This window comes from Leptonychotes weddellii, chromosome 16 (genome assembly GCF_054177405.1).
Source record: "Leptonychotes weddellii isolate Sample4059 chromosome 16, ASM5417740v2, whole genome shotgun sequence".
NCBI classification, from domain to species: Eukaryota; Metazoa; Chordata; class Mammalia; order Carnivora; family Phocidae; genus Leptonychotes; species Leptonychotes weddellii.
In genome coordinates, this window is record NC_138384.1 from 16,555,184 (window position 1) to 16,575,577 (window position 20,394).

At 43.6% G+C, this 20,394-nt stretch overlaps 1 protein-coding gene across 7 annotated transcripts in view; it reads right to left on the reverse strand.

Annotated features, from left to right (window-relative positions):
- The window catches only part of DUS2 (dihydrouridine synthase 2), a 48,981-nt gene that overhangs the window by 24,988 nt on the left and 3,599 nt on the right, over positions 1–20,394 (reverse strand). For all 7 annotated transcript variants that reach the window (XM_006730086.3, XM_081807431.1, XM_081807430.1 and 4 more), the window contains 2 exons: positions 13,892–14,034; positions 1,680–1,725 (listed from right to left, as the gene is read on the reverse strand). In XM_006730086.3, the coding sequence (XP_006730149.1) occupies positions 1,680–1,725; positions 13,892–14,017 (172 nt within the window). In that variant the 5' untranslated portion in view covers positions 14,018–14,034. The remainder of the gene's footprint in view (positions 1–1,679; positions 1,726–13,891; positions 14,035–20,394) is intronic.

A 20,394-nucleotide genomic window follows, 5' to 3' on the forward strand; every position in this document is an offset into this window, starting at 1 on the left:
CTGGGATCATGACCTGAGCTGAAGGCAGACGCTTAACCAACTGAGCCACCCAGGCGCCTCTGTTCAAAGCAATTTTATAGAGCATAACTATTGCAGGGGCACCTGGGTGGCTCAGTCATTAAGCGTCTGCCTTCGGCTCAGGTCATGATCCCAGGGTCCTGGGATCGAGCCCAGCGTCGGGCTCCTTGCTCCTCCCTCTCCCACTCCCCCTGCTTGTGTTCCCTCTCCCTGTCTCTCTGTCAAATAAATAAACTCTTAAAAAAAAAAAAAGAACATAACTATTGCAAATAATAAGAATTTCATATGTTCTTCATAATAAAGCGCTACAGTAGGTACCACCATTATTAGCTTCAAAGGTGACTGCCACATGAAAGAGATGCAATGTGGCAGATGAGAGACTAGGCTTACCCTGTGCATTTATTTTGAAAAATAAATGAGATCTTTCATACATGTAAAGCACTTCCATAAATGGAAGCTGTTATTATCAACCCAGCACTAAACAGATTAGAAGATTAAAAAGGTAGGGTCCAAGTGGTGACATGTTGGGAGAGGCAATGGAAGTGAATTCCAACAGCACAGGCTCATGACTAGCAGGAGGAAGTCTGAGAGAAGAACCACAAAAACCTAGTGTGTTTATACTACAGCTTTATTTATAACAGCAAAATATTGGAAACCCCATTAAAGCACTGATGAAACCAATTCTGACATAGTTACCTATAGGTACCAACATGGGAAAAGGTCCTAGTACAAAAAGTCAGGGGCAAAATATATAGAGCATGATCCCTAGGGAGGGCATACACAGAAACATGCTCTATTTTTATATACATGCTTTACTAAATGTGTAAAAAATATGCATTATCTAAAACTAATGATGTAATGTATGGGGATTAACATAAGAATAAAAAAATGCAAATTTAAAAAAAATATGCATTATTCCTCTTAGTGATTACTTTTTCAAATAATGGGATTATGGGGGATTTTCATCCTCTAGGTTATATAAAGGGTCTGTGAAAATAAATTTTCACAACAAAAAAATATACATCTAAAACAATTAAAGACAAAATTGAGTCATAACTTCCGGTGAACTGACATTAAGATTTCACAAATGTGTACACATTTCAAAAAACCTCAAACAATACCAAAACTCTAATCAAAACAGAATCAGCCTCATCAATAAAGCACAAGCAAAACCACAATTTAGCACAACCACTTCTATTTGCAAAGTACTTACATGTACCTTATCTTATTTGATTATCACTCCAACCCTATGATTTAAGTAAAGCAGGGGTTTTGATTTTCATTTTACAGCTGAAGAAATGGAGGCAGAGACGTCACATGACTTGCTCCAAGTCACAGTGCTAGCGAGTGACAGAGCCAGGAACAATGCCGAAGCCATCCTGACCCCAAAGCTTTTAGGGGCACCCCCCCAACTACGAAACCTATCAATTTCTAAGCCAGCAAGCCTGTGGGTGGAAGGTATGTTCAGCCTATCTCACATTTGGCTCTTTGTCAGAGTCTCTGGAGAGTAGTGACTGTTGTCAAGGGGGCACATGATCCACAAAACCACACAGCCAGGCACACTGGAAGGATACTGTCACCCCAGGCAAGGGCACGGGTAGTTAGTGCTGCTTGGGCCTGACCAGGCGCACACAAAATCCTGGGACCAGAACCGCACTCACCATTGACAACTCTCTTGCACTGAAGCATCTTGAGGTCAATCAGCTCCTGCAGAGGAATCAGAGGGCACTTGTCAGTGCTGGTCATGTAGGTCCTGGGTAAAGGGGCAGGGACCATCACTGGGAGTCACTAATGGGGGGGGTCATTTGGCCTATCACCCTACTACTAACAACAAATCATGGCTTTTGGGGAATGTAGTGCTGACCTCCGCGCCTAAGGCAAGCAGGAGCCTGAGTGAGCTACCCTCAATCAGCTGCTCTTCCCAGGGACCTTGGAGATGTTGGAGGCCTAGAAAGGGTGAGCCACTCAGGAGCCAGAGACAAGACAATAGCGCAGATTATGGACACCTGGACACTTTCCTCACCTACTAGTCTCAGTTCCAGTCCATCCCCTCAAAGAACCTCCTATCTCATCCCTATGCAAACAGCAGACAGTGATGGGCTCCCAGGAAATGTCCAAGGACAAAAGTGGGACCAGTGAATAAAAGCAGAGGGAGGAAGATTTGAGATCAATTCTATAAAGATTTTTCTAAATTTATTTATTTGAGAGAGAGATAAGGACAGAAAGCATGAGCGGGGGGTGGTGGAGGGGGTAGGGAGTAGGGAAAAGCAGGCTCTGCAAGGCTGGATCCCAAGACCTCGGGATCATGACCCAAGCTGAAGGCAAATGCTCAACCGACTGAGCCACCCAGGCACCCCAAGATCAATTCTAAAACTCTTATCCAACATGGATCACACTGTGGAAACAAAAGGGGCAAGCTCTTGAGCTCTGGACATTTTCAAACAGACTCAGGAAAGAAAGGAGAAAGAGGTTTCTTCAAAATCGGGATCATGAAAATGAAGGGAAAGCTCCTGTCTCCTGAAGGACTGAGATTCTCTGCCTCTTAGTAGGAGACAGCTGTTCTGCTTTGTTCAGTGATCATTTCAATAAATGTGTAAGATAAATCACAAGAGCCAGGTACCTGCCACACTGCCCAGAAGCTCATGCCCAGGGGTTCTGCGGGTCCAGAAAAATATAGGAAGAAACTCTGCCCCGTATTGACTACCTATGAGCCTCAGCAAGTCCCAACTCCAGCCAGGGGGGCACAATAGTCTTTGCTCCCTCATGGGAGCATGGAGGGCTAACGTGGCCAAAGGGCACCTATGGCAACCACAGGGCTCCCCCCCAGCATACTCATCATCCAGGACAGTAGTGTTTCTGTGGCATTCAGGTCCTCAAATATCTGATGTCCACCAGGCCTGGCCAAACAAATCACTACCACCAAGTAGTTATGGATACACGGTTGGCATCTAAGCCCCAAGAATCTGTGTGGTGTCCCAAGGGATGGGCACAGCCCAACACAGAGCCCCTGTAGCCAGTGATCTTTGTTGCAGGGCCAAGCAAAAAGGCAAGTGGAAAAGTGGGCAGCATTGAGTGGCCTGTGCTCATAAAAAGAAGCTCTGCAGCCAGGCTGAACTTCAGCTGGAAATGAGCAGGGTAAAGCAAGGCAAGCCCTTGCTGGGGCCCCCAGCCCTGCCAGCAGTAACTTGTCCTCCTTGGGATTCCCAAACCCCCCTCCACCAAGTCATTTACTACTTCTTCAAATGCCAGTTATAGATACCCCTGTAATATCTTTACCATTAGACCACGAACCCCGTGAGGAGGATCCTGTGTCCACACAAAGGTAGGCTTTGAGGACCCGGGCCAGGTAGCCTGAGCCCCAAGAAGAGGAGTTAAGGCAAAATGGCCCTTGAAATGTCTTATTTTCTTTTCAGTCTCCCCACCACACCAAAAAGTCTTTGGGGCCTGGATACTGTCTCATTCATCTTCCAATCACTAGCATCTAGCACACTGCAAGGGCTTACACTAAACATCTTGTTTCATTTTTCCCTCCCTTCCCCTTGTCTTGTTTCTCAAAATCCTCATATCAGTGAGATCATATGACACTTATCTTCTCTGACTGACTTATTTCGCGTAGCATAATACCCTCTAGTTCCATCCATGTCGTTGCAAATGGCAAGATTCATTTTTTGATGGCTGGATAATATTCCATTGTGTGTGTATATAATACCACATCTTCTTTATCCATTCATCTGTTGATGGACATCTAGGCTCTTTTCATAGTTTGGCTATTGTGGACATTGCTGCTATAAACATTAGGGTGCATGTGCCCCTTTGGATCACTACATTTGTATCTTTGGGGTAAATACCCAGTAGTGCAATTGCTGGGTCATAGGGTAGAGCTATTTTCATCTTTTTGAGGAACCTCCATACTGTTTTCCAGAGTAGCTGCACCAGCTTGCATTCCCACCAACAGTGTAGGAGACAAACATCAATTTCTATCATACATAACATTCTATTTTTATAGAAGAGACCACCTTAACTTTGCCATGAACAGTGCCTTCTACTTCCTAAATATATCTCCATTATACAGTTAAGAATATAATCTTGGGGCGCCTGGGTGGCTCAGTTGGTTAAGCGACTGCCTTCGGCTCAGGTCATGATCCTGGAGTCCCAGGATCGAGCCCCGCATCAGGCTCCCTGCTCAGCGGGGAGTCTGCTTCTCCCTCTGACCCTCCCCCCCATGCTCTCTCTCTCTCATTCTGTCTCTCAAATACATAAATAAAATCTTAAAATATATAAATATTTAAAAAACTAATTTAGATTTTAGCTTAACTGAAAATTAAGGCCATTTGTAAGTCATTTTTTCTTCAAGTGACTACCCAATTTTCTGAACATTTTATTTTGTTTCTATTTTATTTTATTTTATTTATTTATTTATTTTATTTCAAAGTAGGCTCCACGCCCAATGTGGGGCTTGAACTTAAAACCCTGATATTAAAAGTCGCATGCTCTCCCAACTAAGCCTGCCAGGCACCCCATATCATTTAATTTTAAAATGCCTTAGGGGCACCTGGGTGACTTGGTCAGTTAAGCATCCAACATTTGATCTCAGCTCAGGTCTTGATCTCAGCTTAGGTCTTAATCTCAGGGTAGTGAGTTCAAGCCCTCCGTTGGGTCCCACCCAGCATGAAGCCAATAAATAAATAAATAAATAAATAAATAAATAAATAAATAAATAATAAAATGCCTTATCATGTATGGGCTTATTCTTTCTTGTCTTTCATGTGTTGTTTCTGTATCTGAAATATGCCCTGCCACCTTCATCTTCTCCATTCCTCTTGGCTTGCTTTCTCTGTCTGAGCTGATCATAATATTTATCCCCAGTTTATCACCAGTGTCTCTCCATGACACCTTTCTACCCCCACCTCTGGTATATCCAGGTACTTTTTTTCGTTTCTAGTTTGGTTGAAGGATCTTTAGTATATCCCTTATTTTCAGAAATACAAGTATACTCAGATTGAAAAACTACACAATTCCCCACCTCAAAAAAAAAAAAAAAAATCAAAGCCAAAATGAATAATGGGAGCCCCTGAAGGATAAGAAGGAGAGAAGGGATAGAAAGAATACTTGGTTTTGGTTTGGTTTGGTTTTTTAAGATTTTATTTATTTATTTGACAGAGAGAGAGCAAGCACAAGCAGGGGGAGCTGCAAGCAGAGGGAAAAGCAGGCTCCCCGCTGAGCAAGGAGCCCAATATGGGACTTGATCCCAGGACCCTAGGATTATGACCGGAGCAGAAGGCAGACACTCAACCGACTGAGCCACTCAGGTGCCCCTAGAAAGAATATTTGAAGAAATAGTGGCAGAAAATTTCCCAAATTTGATGAAAACCATTAATCTGTACATCTAAGAAGCTCAACAAACTCCTAGGAAAAAAACCTCAAAGACAGCCACACCTACACACAAATAATCAAACTGCTGAAAACCAAAGACAAAGAGAATCTTGAAAACAGGAAGAGAGAAATGACTTACCACATACAAGGGATCATCAATAAGATCAACAACTGATTTCTCAGGGCACCTGGGTGGCTCAGTCGTTAAGCGTCTGCCTCCGGCTCAGGTCGTGATCCCAGGGTCCTGGGATTGAGCCCTGCATCAGGCTCCCTGCTCAGCAGGGAGTCTGCTTCTCTCTCTCCCTCTGCCCCTCCCCGCTGCTTGTGTTCTCTCTCTTTCTCTCTCAAATAAATAAATAAAATCTTAAAAAAAAAAAAATAACAGGGGTGGCTGGGTGGCTCAGTCTTTGGGCATCTGTCTTCGGCTCAGGTCATGATCCCAGGGCCCTGGCATCGAGCCCCCCATTAGGGTCCCTGCTCCGCGGGAAGCCTGCTTCTCCCTCTCCCACTCCCCCTGTTTGTGTTTCCTCTCTCGCTGTCTCTGTCAAATAAATAAATAAAATCTTTAAAAAAAAAAAATAACAACTGATCTCTCATAAGAAATGATGAAGGCCAGAAGGAAACAAGGAGGCAAAGACTTGCACACTGAAAACTACAAAATACTGTTCAAAGAAATTAAAGGAGATCTAAATAAATGAAAAGACATCTAATGATCATGGATTGGAAGAATTAATATCATTAAAATGGAAATATTCTCCAAACTGAGCTATAGATTCAACACAAACCCTATCAAAACCCTAGATGCTCTTTTTGCAGAAATTGGTAAGCTGATCCTAAAATTCATATGGAAATGCAAGGAACACAGAGTAGACAAAACAATCTTGAAAAAGAAAAACAAACTTGGAACATTCATACTTCCTAATCTCAAAACCTACTCCCAAGCTACAATAATCGAGACTGCATGTTGGGGCACCTGGATGGCGTCCAACTCTTGATTTCGTCAGGTCATGATCCCACAGTCGTGAGATCGAGCCCCATGTCGGGCTCCGTGCTAGGCATGGAGTCTGCTTAAGATTCCCTCTCTCCCTCCCTCTTCCCCTGCCCTCCGCTCTCTGCAGGCTCTCTCTCTCCCTCAAAAAAAAAAAAAAAAGACTGTGTGGTACTGTCTAAAGGATACACATAAAGGCCAGTGGAATAGAATTGAAAATCCAGATACAAACCAAAACATCTATAATCAGCTGTTTTTTGACAAGGGTACCATGATAATTTTGGGGGGGAAAATTATCTTTTCAATAAATAGTGCAAGAAAATGAATTTTGATGTGAGGTATGCACCCTACCTCATATCACATACAAAAATTAACTCAAAATGCTTCAAAGACCTAAATGTAAGAGCCAAAACTATAAAATTCATAGAAGAAAACACAAATATAAGTCTTTGTGACCTTAGATTAGGCAATAATTTCTTAGAGAGGATACCAAAAGCAGAAACAACAAAAGAAAAAATAAGTTAAATTGGATCTCATCAAAATTTAAAACTTCTATGTATCAAAGTATACTATCAATAAAGTGAAAAGAAAACTCACAGAATGGGAGAAAATATTTGCAAATCATTTATCTAATAAAGGTCTAGTATCCAGATTATATAAAGAACTCTTACAATTCTTAGAATAAAAAGACAAAAACCCGATTAAAAAATGGGCATAGATTTTTTTTTTTAAGATTTTATTTATTTATTTGACAGAGAGAGACACAGCGAGAGAGGGAACACAAGCAGGGTAAGTGGGAGAGGGAGAAGCAGGCTTCCCGCGGAGCAGGGAGCCCGATGTGGGGCTCGATCCCAGGACCCTGGGATCATGACCTGAGCCGAAGGCAGACGCTTAACGACTAAGCCACCCAGGCGCCCCGGGCATAGATATTTATTAGATATTTCTCCAAAGAAGATATACAAATGGCCAATAAACAAGGAAAAGATGCTCAACTTCATTAATCATTAGGGAAATGCAAAAACCACAATGAGATACCACTTCATAGCCACTGGGATGGCTATAATCAAAGAGACAAATAAGTGTTGGCAAAGTTGTGGAGAAACTGGAAACATCATACTGGTGAGAATATAAAATTGTAGAGCTGCTTCAGAAAACAGTCTGGCACTTTCTCAAACAGTTACACACAGAGTTATGATATGATCTAGCAATTCTGCTCCTAGGTATACATACCCAAGAGGAATATACACAAATGTTCATAGCAGCATGGTTCATAATAGCCAAAAGGCATAAATAATCCAAATGTCCATCAATTGAATGGATAACCAAATTGTGGTATACGCATACAAATAATTATTAGTCAACCACTAAAAGGAACAAAGTACTGATACATGCAATGACATGGATGAACCTTAGGAATATTATGCTAAGTGGAAAGAAACCAGGCATAAAAGACCATATGGTATGGTTCTATTTATATGGAATGTTTAAAACAGGCAAATCTATAGAAACAGAAAGTAGAATAGTGGTTTCTAGGGACTGAGGGAGGGAGAAATTGGGGAGGGCTTGCTAACGGATATGAGGTTTCTTTTTGGTGTGATGAAAATGTTCAACAGTTGATTGTGGTGATGGATGCACAATTCTATAAATATAACCAAAAACCACTGAATTGTACAATTTGAATTGGTGAATTATATGGCATGTGTGAACCATTATCTCAATAAAGGTGTTAAAAGGGGAGCCTGGCTGGCTTAGTCGGCAGAGCATGCGACTCTTAATCTCAGGGCTCTAAGTTCGAGCCCCATGTTGGAGGTAGAGATAATTTAAAAATAAAAGCTTTTTTTTTTTAAGATTTTATTAATTCATTTGAGAGAGAGAAAGCATGAGTGGGGGGGAGGGGCATAGTGAGAGGAAGAAGCAGACTCTCTGCTAAGCAGGGAGCTAGCCGCAAGGCTGGATCCCAGCACCGTGGGATCATGACCTAAGCCGAAGGCAGACACTTAACTGACTAAGCCACCCAGGCAACCCTAAAAATAAAATCTTAAAAAAAAAATGTTGGGGCACCTGGGTGGCTCAGTCGTTAAAGCGTCTGCCTTCAGCTCAGGTCATGATCCCAGGGTTCTGGGATCGAGCCCCGCATAGGGCTCCCTGCTCCGCGGGAAGCCTGCTTCTCCCTCTCCCACTCCCCCTGGCTTGTATTCCCTCTCTCACTGTGTCTCTCTCTGTCAAATAAATTTAAAAAAATAATAATAAAAAAATTTTTTTTTAAATGTTAGGGCGCCTGGCTGGCTCAGTCAGTTAAGCATCTGTCTCCAGCTCAGGTCGTGATCCCAGAGTCCTGGGATCGAGCCCCACATCAGGCAGCAGGGAGTCTGCTTCGCCCTCTGCCCCTCCCCCTGCTCATGCCCGCCCTCTCTCTCTCTCTTTGGCAAAAATAAATAAATAAAATCTTTAAAAAAAATTTTTTTTAAATGTTAAAAAATGCTTAGAAGAACAATTTTGGGTCAACTGACAAAATTAGAACATGGAAGGTAGATTAAAAAAAGTATTATATCGGGGCACCTGGGTGGCTCAGTCGTTGGGCGTCTGCCTTCGGCTCAGGTCATGATCCCAGTGGGATCGAGCCCCGCATCGGGCTCCCTGCTCCACGGGAAGCCTGCTTCTCCCTCTCCCACTCCCCCTGCTTGTGTTCCCTCTCTCGCTGTGTCTCTCTCTGTCAAATAAATAAATAAAATCTTTAAAAAAAAAAAAAAGTATTATATCAATGTTAAGTTTACTGAAGATGATGCCTATATCATAACTGTATAGAAGAATCATAACTTGATTCTGGGAAAATATCAATGAAGTACTTGAGAAGTAAATTATAGTGTATGAAACTTATTCCAATAGTTAAGGAGAATGCATGAAACTAATGTAATACTGTGTGTCAACTGTACTTCAGCTTAAAAAATTAGTTAAGGGGGAGAGTGGGTGGCTCAGTCATTAAGCGTCTGCCTTCACCTCAGGTCATGATCCCAGGGTTCTGGGATAAAGCCCCGCATCGGGCTCCCTGCTCAGCGGGGAGTCTGCTTCTCCCTCTCCCTCTGCTGCTCCCCCCTGCTCGTGCTCTCTCTCTCTCTCAAAATAAATAAATAAATAATCTTTACAAAAAAGTTTTTTAAAAATTTAGTTAAGGAGAAAAATATATACATTAGATAGAACACAAATGATAAAACAAATCAAGCAAAAATGTTGACCATAGGTCAATCTGGGTATGGATGTTCTCTGTCTATTCCTGCAACTTTTTAATAATTTTTTCCCTTTTAAAAAAATGTTTTATTTTTTACTGAAGTATAGACATACAACAACTTTTCTATAAATTTGAATTCTTTTTTAAGTTTTAAGAAATTACCCATTCTAGGCAAAGGACTTGAATAAAAATTTCTCCAAAGATGATACACCGATGGCCAACAAGCATATGAACACACTCAACATCACTAATCATCAGAGAGATATGCAAATTAAAACCACAATGAGCTATCACCTGTCACCCATTAGGATGGCTATTATTGAAAGAAAGAAAGAAAGAAAGAAAGAAAGAAAGAAAGAAAGAAAGAAAGAAAGAAAGAAAGAAAGAAAGAGAAAGAAAGAAAGAAAGAAAGAAAGAAAGAAAGAAAGAAAGAAAGAAAGAAAGAAAGAAACAAGTGTTAGCAAGGACGTGGAGAAATTGTGCACTGTTGGAAGGATTGTAAAATGGTGCAACTGCTAGGGTAAATAGTACAGAGTTTCTTCCAAAAATTAAAAACAGAACTACCACCTGATCTAGCAATCCCACTTGTGGGTATATATATCCAAAAGAATTGAAAGCAAGATCTCAAAGAGATATTTGCATACTTATGTTCATAGCAGCACTATTCAAAATAACCAAGAGGTGGAAGCACCCAATGTCCATCCACCAATGATGTATAAACAGAATGGGGCAGATATATACAATGGACTATTATTCAGCCTAAAAATGGAAGGAAATCCTGTCACATATTACAACATGGATGAACCGTGAGGACATTATGCTAAGTGAAACAAGCCAGTCACAAAAAGACAAGTATCGCATGCTTCCACTTCTAGGAGGTATCTAAAGTAGTCAAATTCATAGAAACAGAAAATAGAAGAGTGGTTACCAGGGGCTGGAGAGATGGGGTAAGAGGGAGTTGTTTTATGGGTTGTACAAGATGAAAAGATTCTAGAGATCTGTTTCACAACTCAACACTACCAAAGTGCACATTCAGAAGTGGTTAAGATGGTAAATTTTATGTTATGTGTTTTTTACTACACACACAAAAGAATTTTAAGTATCCATTCTAGTAATCAGGGCCTCTTAAGAACACTGCCTCCTCCCTTGGTCTTGCTTAGAGAAAGGTTTAAGTCTAACAGGTAGGTGTCCTCTCACATTCTGGGCGACTGGAGTCCCCTTGTTTTTATAAAAAGGAATAAACAAGATTACATCTGAGGAACTCCTGGAAAACCCCTATCAATAAGGCAGAACTTAGTAGGGAATCACACTACTGCTCCCTTGACTTCTGCTGAGCTAGTTCATCCTTTCTTCACCTCCAGCTGCTGAGGGGCTTTGCAGAGCTTTTAAGGAGGTGCCTGGTATTTCCTAGACCCTATACTCTGGTCCTATGAGGTGGGTGGGATGGTTTAACTAAATCCACAGCTGGACCGCCTCACGTGAACCCAGGAAGATCACCCGGGCAGCGGGCCTACAGAGCAATGCTGGATCCACCAGGGGGCATCAGGCACCATACTGTGCCATGTCCAGTACTTGGCCCAGTCCCCAGCCACCTACTCATGCTAAGCAAGGGTCCACTGGCCGGCCTGCCTCTGCTCTCCACAGGGGTTAGGCCTGGGGGGAAGGCCTAGGTGTCCTCTGGCAGAGGCTGGTTTGTTTATAAGCCATATTGACTCTCCCAGAGTAAATGCCCGTCAAGCATGCCAAAGAGGGCATCACAAGCAAGAAAACAACAGCTAAGTTCTCTGGGACTTGTCTTTTTGGTCCCCATTCCTCACACTCTGAGTCCATGAGTCCTCGCAGTCCTTCCTCCCAATCCTCTTCTAAATCCAAGAGGTTTTTCTGGAGGGCCAGGAGGGTGCTGGCTAAGAAAGGCTATACCTAACCCACAGCTGACTGCTTGGGGGCCTGAGTGGAGGCTCAAAGGATGAGTGACCAGATAAACAGTGCTCAGTGCACTACCACATTCCCCTGGGACTGGCCTCTGGACACAGGTTCCTCCCTGACCTGGGCACATTCTGGCAGCTTGGAAGGCTTATGGATGCCCAGCTCCCATTTCTTGGACCTCCTTGCCTCTATTTCAACAAATCCTTAGAAGTCAGGTCCTTCACCTGTGACCCTAAACTCGGGAACCTCCCTTTCTGACTCCCACATCTGGACAACACACGCTCCCTCTCTCCCATTTCACCTTGCTAACTCCCTAGATGGCTCTGGCCCTGCCCAGCTGTAGATACTGGCAGGCCAATCCCCAGCCATGAGCATCCCCCTGCCAGGTTTTGCAGCTCTCCTTCCCATAAAGCTGAAAACCAGCATGACTATGCATACCTAACTGCCAGGCAAATCTCCCAGTGCCCATTCCCCATAGGAATGGGGCCAAAACGCCCTCACTTTCTTTCCTCAGGTCCCCACCCCATTCCTGCCACCCTCATCACTGACAGAGGACTGGCTTCCCACATCTTGTCAAACAAGCCTCTCAGGCAAACTACCTTGGCTTCCCTGCCTTCCATGGTTCCCCCACTGTCCTCCCTGCCCTATCTTGGAGGCAGGCCCCACCACCTCATCTAGAATCCTGCCCCTCCAAGTCCAGGCCCTACCTACCCTACACTGAATTGCTGAATCTTCAGGCCTCCCCTCACTGCTAAGTGCTTTCTCTTATGTTGCAAACATACAAGTCACCTAGGAACAACTCCCTTCACCCAGTTTCCTTCATCTCCCCTATGCGTGTACTCTTATCTTCCCTTCACCTCTTGAATTCCTGAGGGATAGTGGGCAGCTCTGTTTCTACTTCCTCATTTGCTGCTCACTCCACAATCCATTGCCCCCACAAGTGTTTGCATCTCTGTGCCATGGCTGTCCTCCAATCATCTGATTTTCAAATCAAACACCTTTTTGGTCTTTTTGCAATTGGATTTCTGTGCATCATCTGTTACACTTGATAGACTTTAACTTTTGCCTTCCCTGACACACATTCTTCTTAATTTGCCTATTTCTCTCACTCTTTTACTTTTTTTAAATTTTATTTTAAGTAGGTTCCACACCCAATGTAGGGCTTGAACTCACAACCCCAAGATCAAGACTGAGCCAGCCACATGCCCCACTCTTTTACTTTTCTATCATAAATTACTTACCTGTCCCCCCACATACAAACACCCAGTAGATTAGGGTATATTCTTCCCCAAGTTTCCTCTTAAGCTCTCCCTTCTCTCTATACCAGTGGCTTTCTTTTTAATTAAAGTTTTTATTTTTGAGATAATTGGAGGTTCACATGCAGTTGTAAGAATGTGAGCTCCTAGGGGCACCTGGCTGGCTCAGCTGGTTAAGCGTCCAACTCTTGATCTCAGCTCAGGTCTTGATCTGAGGGTCGTGAGTTCAAGCCCCACATCAGGCCCTATATATGGGTGTAGAGCCTACCTAAAAAAAAAAAAGAGCTCTTAAGTACTGTTTACCCACTTCCCCAAAGGTAACATATTACAAAACTAGTATAATATCACAACCAGGATCCTGACACTGATACAGTTAAGTCACAGAACAGTCCCATCACCACCAGGACTCCTTGTGCTGCCCTGTTGTAGCCACAGTCCCCATCCCACCACCAGTGCCTTTTAAAGATAGAAATATATGAAGCACTTGAGTAGCTTCTTCTTCAACTTCTCACATACACCAGGGAGACATATCAGGATTGGGGATGGGGGGAAGCTCTCCAGATAATTCTGTTATATGCCCAGCTGAGAAACACTGCTCACACCTCCACACTATCCAACATCAGCTACTTCTGTAATGCTGTTTTTCCTAGAAAATGCTTTTTAAACCTGGGTCTAAAGTCCTACCAATCTCCAGAGCAGCCAGGACGTAGGCAACCCACTAGCTACTACCACCAGAAAATCCTGTGGCTCCCAAAACCAACCCCACCCAGCTTCCCTGGTCCTTTTCCTCCTCTTCCTAACCTTGGGTTCATTCATTCATGCACTGAATGTCTATTAATTCCTACAGAGGCCAGGGCGGTGATCTGACATGACACTCATCTAACCACGCAGCCCAGGGATCCCACAATGCCTCTGTGCTGCCCAGGTTCCTGGCCCCGAAGGGCCCAGAGAACTCACAAGTGTCATGTTTGTCTCCCGCTGCCTTCAGGGAGTGCCTGTGAAATGAGTGCCCATTCTGCCCCCCACTGATTCTTGACCACTCCCACCACAGATAAGGAGGTTGCTCTGGTGGAAAGCCTTCTGGGAAAATCAGGAGCCTCTTACCTCACAGTATACAATGTCCGCTCCATAGTCCAGGGCCAGCAGCCGCATGGGGAGAGTGCCTACCCGAACCATAGGGGCTAAGATGAGTTTGTTGTGGTAGCACAATGAGAGGGTGTGCTCAATCATTCTTCCTCTGCTAAAGCCTGCAGAAAAGGAAAACAAGAGTAAGAAATCCAAATAAAGAAAATCTCTTCTGTTATCCAGGGCAGGCTTTTCTTCTTCTTCCCAGCACACAGGACTCTGTTTCCCTTTTCTCTGATCATAAAAATCACTCATGCTTATTTATTCACCTAAAGAATATTTATTAGTGCCTAGTCTGGGCCAGTCACTGTCCTAGTCTTTTGGGATATAATAGAGAACAAAACAGACAAAAATTCCTGCTCTGATAGAGCTTTTATTCTAGTAGGGGAACAAAGGCAAAAAAAAAAAATACATAACAAATACATTATATAGTATGTTGGAAAACTGGTAATGCTACAGAGTAAAAAACAGCAGGGATAAAGGAAATTGAAAACACTGGGGCTGGGTTAAAATTTTTTTCCATTTTATTGAGATGTGATTGACATATAATGTTGTATTAACTTAAGGTGTACAACATAGTGATATGATACACGTATATACTAGAAAATGATTCCCACAATCAGTTAACATCTATCACCTCACATATTAATAAATTTTTTTCTTGTGATGAGAAGTTTTAAGATCTACTCTTAGCAGGGTGCCTGGGTGGCCCCGGGCTCTGCACTCAGCTCGTAAAGTCTGTCTGGGATTCTTTCCCCCTCTGCTCCTCCCCATGCTCTCACTTTCTCTCTCTCTCTAAAATAAATAAATAAATAAATAAATAAATAAATAAATAAATAAATAAATAAATAAAATCTTAAAAAATATATATCCACTCTAGGGGCACCTGGGTGGCTCAGTCGATTAAGTGTCTGCCTTCGGCTCAGGTTATGATCCCAGAGTCCTGGGATGGAGCCCCGCATCGGGCTCCCTGCTCTGCGGGAAGCCTGCTTCTCCCTCTCCCTCTGCCCCTCCTTCCCGCTATTCTCTCTCTCTCTCTCAAATAAATGAAATCTTAAAAAAAAAAAAATCTACTCTTAGCAACTTTCAAATACATGATTTTGTCAACTATAGTTGCTATGCTATACATTACATCCCCAGAACATATTTATCTTCTAACTGGAAGTTCGTATCTTTTTTTCTTTCTTTTTTTAGAGAAAGAGAAGGGGGCGGGGAGGTGAGGAGGGAGAGGGACAAGCCGACTCCATGCTGAGCACAGAGCCCGACACAGGGCTCAATCCCACGACCCTGAGATCATGACCTGAGCCGAAATCAAGAGTCAGACATTTAACTGACTGAGCCACCCAGGCGCCCCAGAAGTTCATATCTTTTTATCACCTTCACCCATGTACTCCACACTCCCAGCAAGAAAAATATAAATAAATGGTACATTAACATTTTATGGTAAAATATAAAAATATTTATATGAAATATTTACATTAAAATATAAAATTTTAAGTAGTGAAACAAAGATAGGCTTCAATGGGAAGATAACATTTGAGCTAAGACTTGAGTTAGCCAAGTTGGTATCTAATGGAAGAATACAGAGCAGAAGAAACAGCCAGTGCAAAGGCCCTAGGGCAGGAGCTTGCCTGGTGTGTTAGAGGAACAGCAAGGAGGCCAATGTGGTTGGAACACAAAGAGAAGAGAGAGTAATGAAAGTCAGATACACGATGTCACAGCAGTAAGCAGATAGGACACAGTGGTCAGATCCCACACGGCCTTACAGGACACTCTATGGACTTTGTTAGCTCTTCACGAAATAGAAGCCAGTAAAGGGTTTTAAGTAGAGTAGCATGACTGAACATGTTTTCTCATGATCACAGTGATTGCTATATAAAAAGAAGTCTGCTGGGGGCCAGAGTAAACACAGGGAGACTGGGTACAAGGCTCTTTGGTAACCAACATAAAAGCTGATGGTGGCTCAGGCCAGGGAACTGGTAGTAGAGGTGGTGAGAAGTGATCACATCCTAATTATACTTTGAAGGTAGAGCCAACAGGAGTAAAAAGGAGTAAAAAAAGAAATCAAAATCCCATATCCCAGAGAGAACTGTTAATATTAATTTATTTATTCTAAGCAAATATGGACCCCTCTAAAAAGTCACGGAGCTTGCTAGCCAATGCTATGCTCTGCTCAGTTACTAACACTGTCTCCATTTTCTTTTTACTATTCCCATTCCATCTGGCCCCACCTCCACCGCTCCACTAAAACTGCTCAAAGTCACCAATTACCTCGAAGTTGTAGAATCAACCAGACACTCACCTGTCCACAATCTTGTTTCACTAACAGTATGGTGACGTGGTTGAGCCTCCCGTCTTCCTTGACCTCCGTGATCCCACACTTTCCTGGTTTTTCTCCCACCTCTCTGCCCTGCTCTTCAGTGACCTTCCTGGTTTCACCTCCTCTACTCACATGTTGAGTTTCCTCTTTAGTCGTGGGCCCTCTTCCCTTTCTAATTCCACACATTCGCCCTTGCAAATTTATTCACTCTCATGGCTTAAAATATTGGTAATATGCTGGTGATCTCCAAAGGCATTTTACACCAACTGCTCGATACACATCCCCACCCAGGTATCTTAAGGACATCTTATACTAAACATGCACAAAACAAGATCTTGATCTGCCCTCCTAAGCTGCCTCCTTTGTCTTCATTAATTCATTCAACAGACATATACTGAGCCCGTATGATATGCCAAGCACTGGATGGCACTATGAGGAGGAGGAGGTACAGCAGAAGAGAGGGTTATAGAAAGAGAACTTACAAATACTTGTGAAATCATAACCGTGTACAGTGCTATAAAGGACAGGAGGTTTTGGGAATCTGTGCCAGCAGGAAAGGGATGAAGAGAAGGGCTTCCCTTAAGAAATAATTTCTTCTTCTTCTTTTTTTTATTTTACTTATTTATTTTAGAAAGGGAGAGGAGCAGAGGGGGAGAGAGGTGGGGAAAAGAACCTCAAGCAGACTCTGCATTGAGCTCGGAGCCTGACGCAGGGCTCGATCTCACGAACTTGAGATCATGACCTGAGCCAAAATCAAGAGTCCGATGCTTAACAGACTGAGCCACCCAGGCACCCCAAGAAATAATTTCTGATTTAAGATTTCAAGGGAGAGAAGGTGTTAATCAGGCCAATACATGGAGAGAAAATGTTTCCCATTTCAGCAACTAGCATCTCCACTCACCCAAGTACTCATCCTTAATCCATATTCCCCACATTCAATCTATCACTAACTCCTGTTGAAACAACCTTCAAAATATAACTTTAATCCATCTGCTTTGCTCCATCTCCAGTACCACCACTGTGCACAAAGCCAGCCTCCTAACAGTCTCCCCAAATCTAACCTTACCCCCTCCTATACTGAGTGGCATTTGAAAAAGGCAACTCTGATACCATTCCTTTGTTTATATCCTTTAATGGCTTCCCACTGAGTTTAGGATAACTTCCAAACCCTTCTGATGACCCGGCAAGCCCTGCATGACCTGTCTGCCCACATCTCCAGCTCACCTTGAGCGTCTCTCCCCCCTCACTTTCCTTGCTCTGGCCACCCTGGCCTTCTTTGAAAGTCTCCCACACCAAGCTCTGGGGTGTGCACTTGCAGTCCTCTCTGTCTCAAACACTCTCCCCGACTCAATCATACACACACACACTAACGTCCTCTTGACCTTGAATGTCCCCCCTTTTTGGAGACATTTCCTTACCAGACCATCTAACTTCAGGTCCCGGGTCACATGCTCTCGCAACACTTTGTGCTTCCCTATAGCTCAGTTACCAATCCCCATGTATCCACGCTGATCTGTGTGGTCTCTTGTTTAACCCCCAGCTCCTGTTCTAGACCACCAGGACAAGTCCACAAAGACAGGAACATGGCTACCTAGTTCACTGCCAGGTTTCTAGCCCTCAGCCCAGTATTTGGCCCTTAGCAGCCACTTTGAAAGGAAGGTGTGACTGAATACTCACTCTGTGGTGGCTGAGAACACCCCCCTGGAGGGTGGCTGGTTCGGGAACTCCCTCTGGCCCACGACAGCAGTGCCTGACAGGGCCTGCCTCCAAGAAGGCTCCTCTCAAAGAAGCTAGGCAGTCCCCACCCTTTCCTAGTTACCGTCATAACCATTCACCACCCCGAGATCACACCCAGATCACCATTTTAGTCAAATAAACTGAGACGATTTCTCTACCATTCTTTTTTTTTTTTTTTTTATTTGACAGAGAGATAGAGAGCACAAGTAGGCAGAGCAGCAGGCAGAGGGAAAGGGAGAAGCAGGCTCTCTGCTGAACAGGGAGCCCAATGCGGGGCTCGATCCCAGGACCCTGGGATTATGACCTGAGCCGAAGGCAGCCGCTTAACCGACTGAGCCACTCAGGTGCCCCTCTCTACCATTCTTTTAAGGGCTGGTCTTCTGACAGCTTTGATTACCTTCTCAGACAGTAACCTTAACTTCAGTTGCATAGATACAAAATCCCATTAATTATAACGCTTTCAGATTGCAGATAACACCATTCAGGGAAAGCAATGAATGGAAAAAACTTTACCAGTCCCTTCCATGTAAATTTTCCTAGAGACTATGACCTTGCTTAAAAAGCAATTTCTTTAAAATCGAAATTTAGAGGCACCTGGGTGGCTCAGTCGTTAAGTATCTGCCTTCAGCTCAGGTCATGATCCCAGGATCCTGGGATCGAGCCCCACATCGGGCTCCCTGCTCAGCGGGGAACCTGCTTCTCCCTCTCCCACTCCCCCTGCTTGTGTTCCCTCTCTCCCTGTGTCTCTCTCTGTCAAATAAATAAATAAAATCTTTAAAAAATAATAAAATACAAATTTAGAGTTAAAATGGAAGTCAATTAGGATTAAATATTCAGAGAATTATTCTATTTCCCACTCAAAACACATCTAGATAAGAAAAAACTAAAGTGATCTATTATATTTATAAGAGAATGAGGTGATACAGCATCTCTCTGTTAAGATTCTGAACTTTGGAATCAGAGAGACCTGCACTGGAATCCCAACTCTACCCGGGCAGATGAATTAACCTAGTGGAGGCCCAGCTCCTCCGTCTGGAATATGAGGCTCCCACAGAATCCATGTCAGGTGGGATGCTATGAAGAGTCAATTCTATGATGCACAATAGCTCTCTGCACACAGTAAGGGTTTAATAAATGTTAACTGCTCTCACTATCGGGCTTTTACACTTTCAACACATTCTAAGTCTATTGTTATATCAACAAACATCTACTAGTTCTTTTGGGATGAAGGCACTGGGTGAAGCGCTGAAGGTAAAGAAATGGGAAGAACTAAGCTCTCGACCCCAAGGAGTGTCTCGGCTCAGCCAGTGCCATCTATCAAGTGACTGATGACAAGAGCCTGCAAACCAGTCTCTCTGCTTCCAGGCTCATTATGTTCCATCTATGTTCCTTCCAGCAGCCAGAGGGGTCTTTCAAACCACAAATCAGGATAGGATATTCCCATTCTCCAAAGCCTTCCCTTCTGCCCTTAGAATTAAGTCCCAGCTCCTTCACATTGCAAACAAGGTCTGCTAGGGAGCCTTCCTCAGAAGCCCTATCTTTCTTTTTTTTTTTCTTTTTAAAGATTTTATTTATTTATTTATTTGAGAGAGAGAGAGAGAGAAACAGCATGAGAGGGGAGAGGGTCAGAGGGAGAAGCAGGCTCCCCGCTGAGCCGGGAGCCCGATGTGGGACTCGATCCCAGGACTCCGGGACCATGACCCGAGCCAAAGGCAGTCGCTTAACCAACTGAGCCACCTAGGCGCCCAGAAGCCCTATCTTTCATCACTTGCCCCCTGCCCTCTTAACTTCGCCATGCTAATCTTCAGCTCTTCTGAACTATTTCTAGCTCCCCAAACTGGCCTGCTCTCTCAATTTGTAGGCTCTGAACAAGTTGCCCCTGCCTAGAACCCAGATTCCTATTCCTCCACCTGGATGACTTCCAGTACCCTTTCAGAACCTCCATACAGATGTCACTCCTCCAGAAAGCCTTCCCTGATGCTTATCTCCCAAACACAGAATAAGGGCACCTCCTCTTAGCTCATTCCTGTGATGGATGGAATATACTCTTGTAATTACAAGAGCAACTATCAATCTGCCTCCCTCATCACAAAGGGAAGGCAAGCACCGCATCTTGCTCATCACTAGGTCCCTGTCCCCCAGAGCACACAATCTAGCATGAGGTAGGTGTTTAGGGTTTCTTGTGAAAAGAAGTTAACATGTCAAGTGGCAACGAGAACCACAATATGGCTCATGCTACAGCCACAGAAGAGCTCTATCACAGACAAATGTGCTCTATCACAGAGCATTTCAAGCGCTTTGCCCTATGTCCAGTTTGGTTACAGAGCAAATGACTACCCCCCTCCTTTGCTTACCCAGTAAAGGACTATGAGCCCTTTATGCAACTTGCATAAAAGCCACCACTTGAGTGAACAAGATTCAGGTA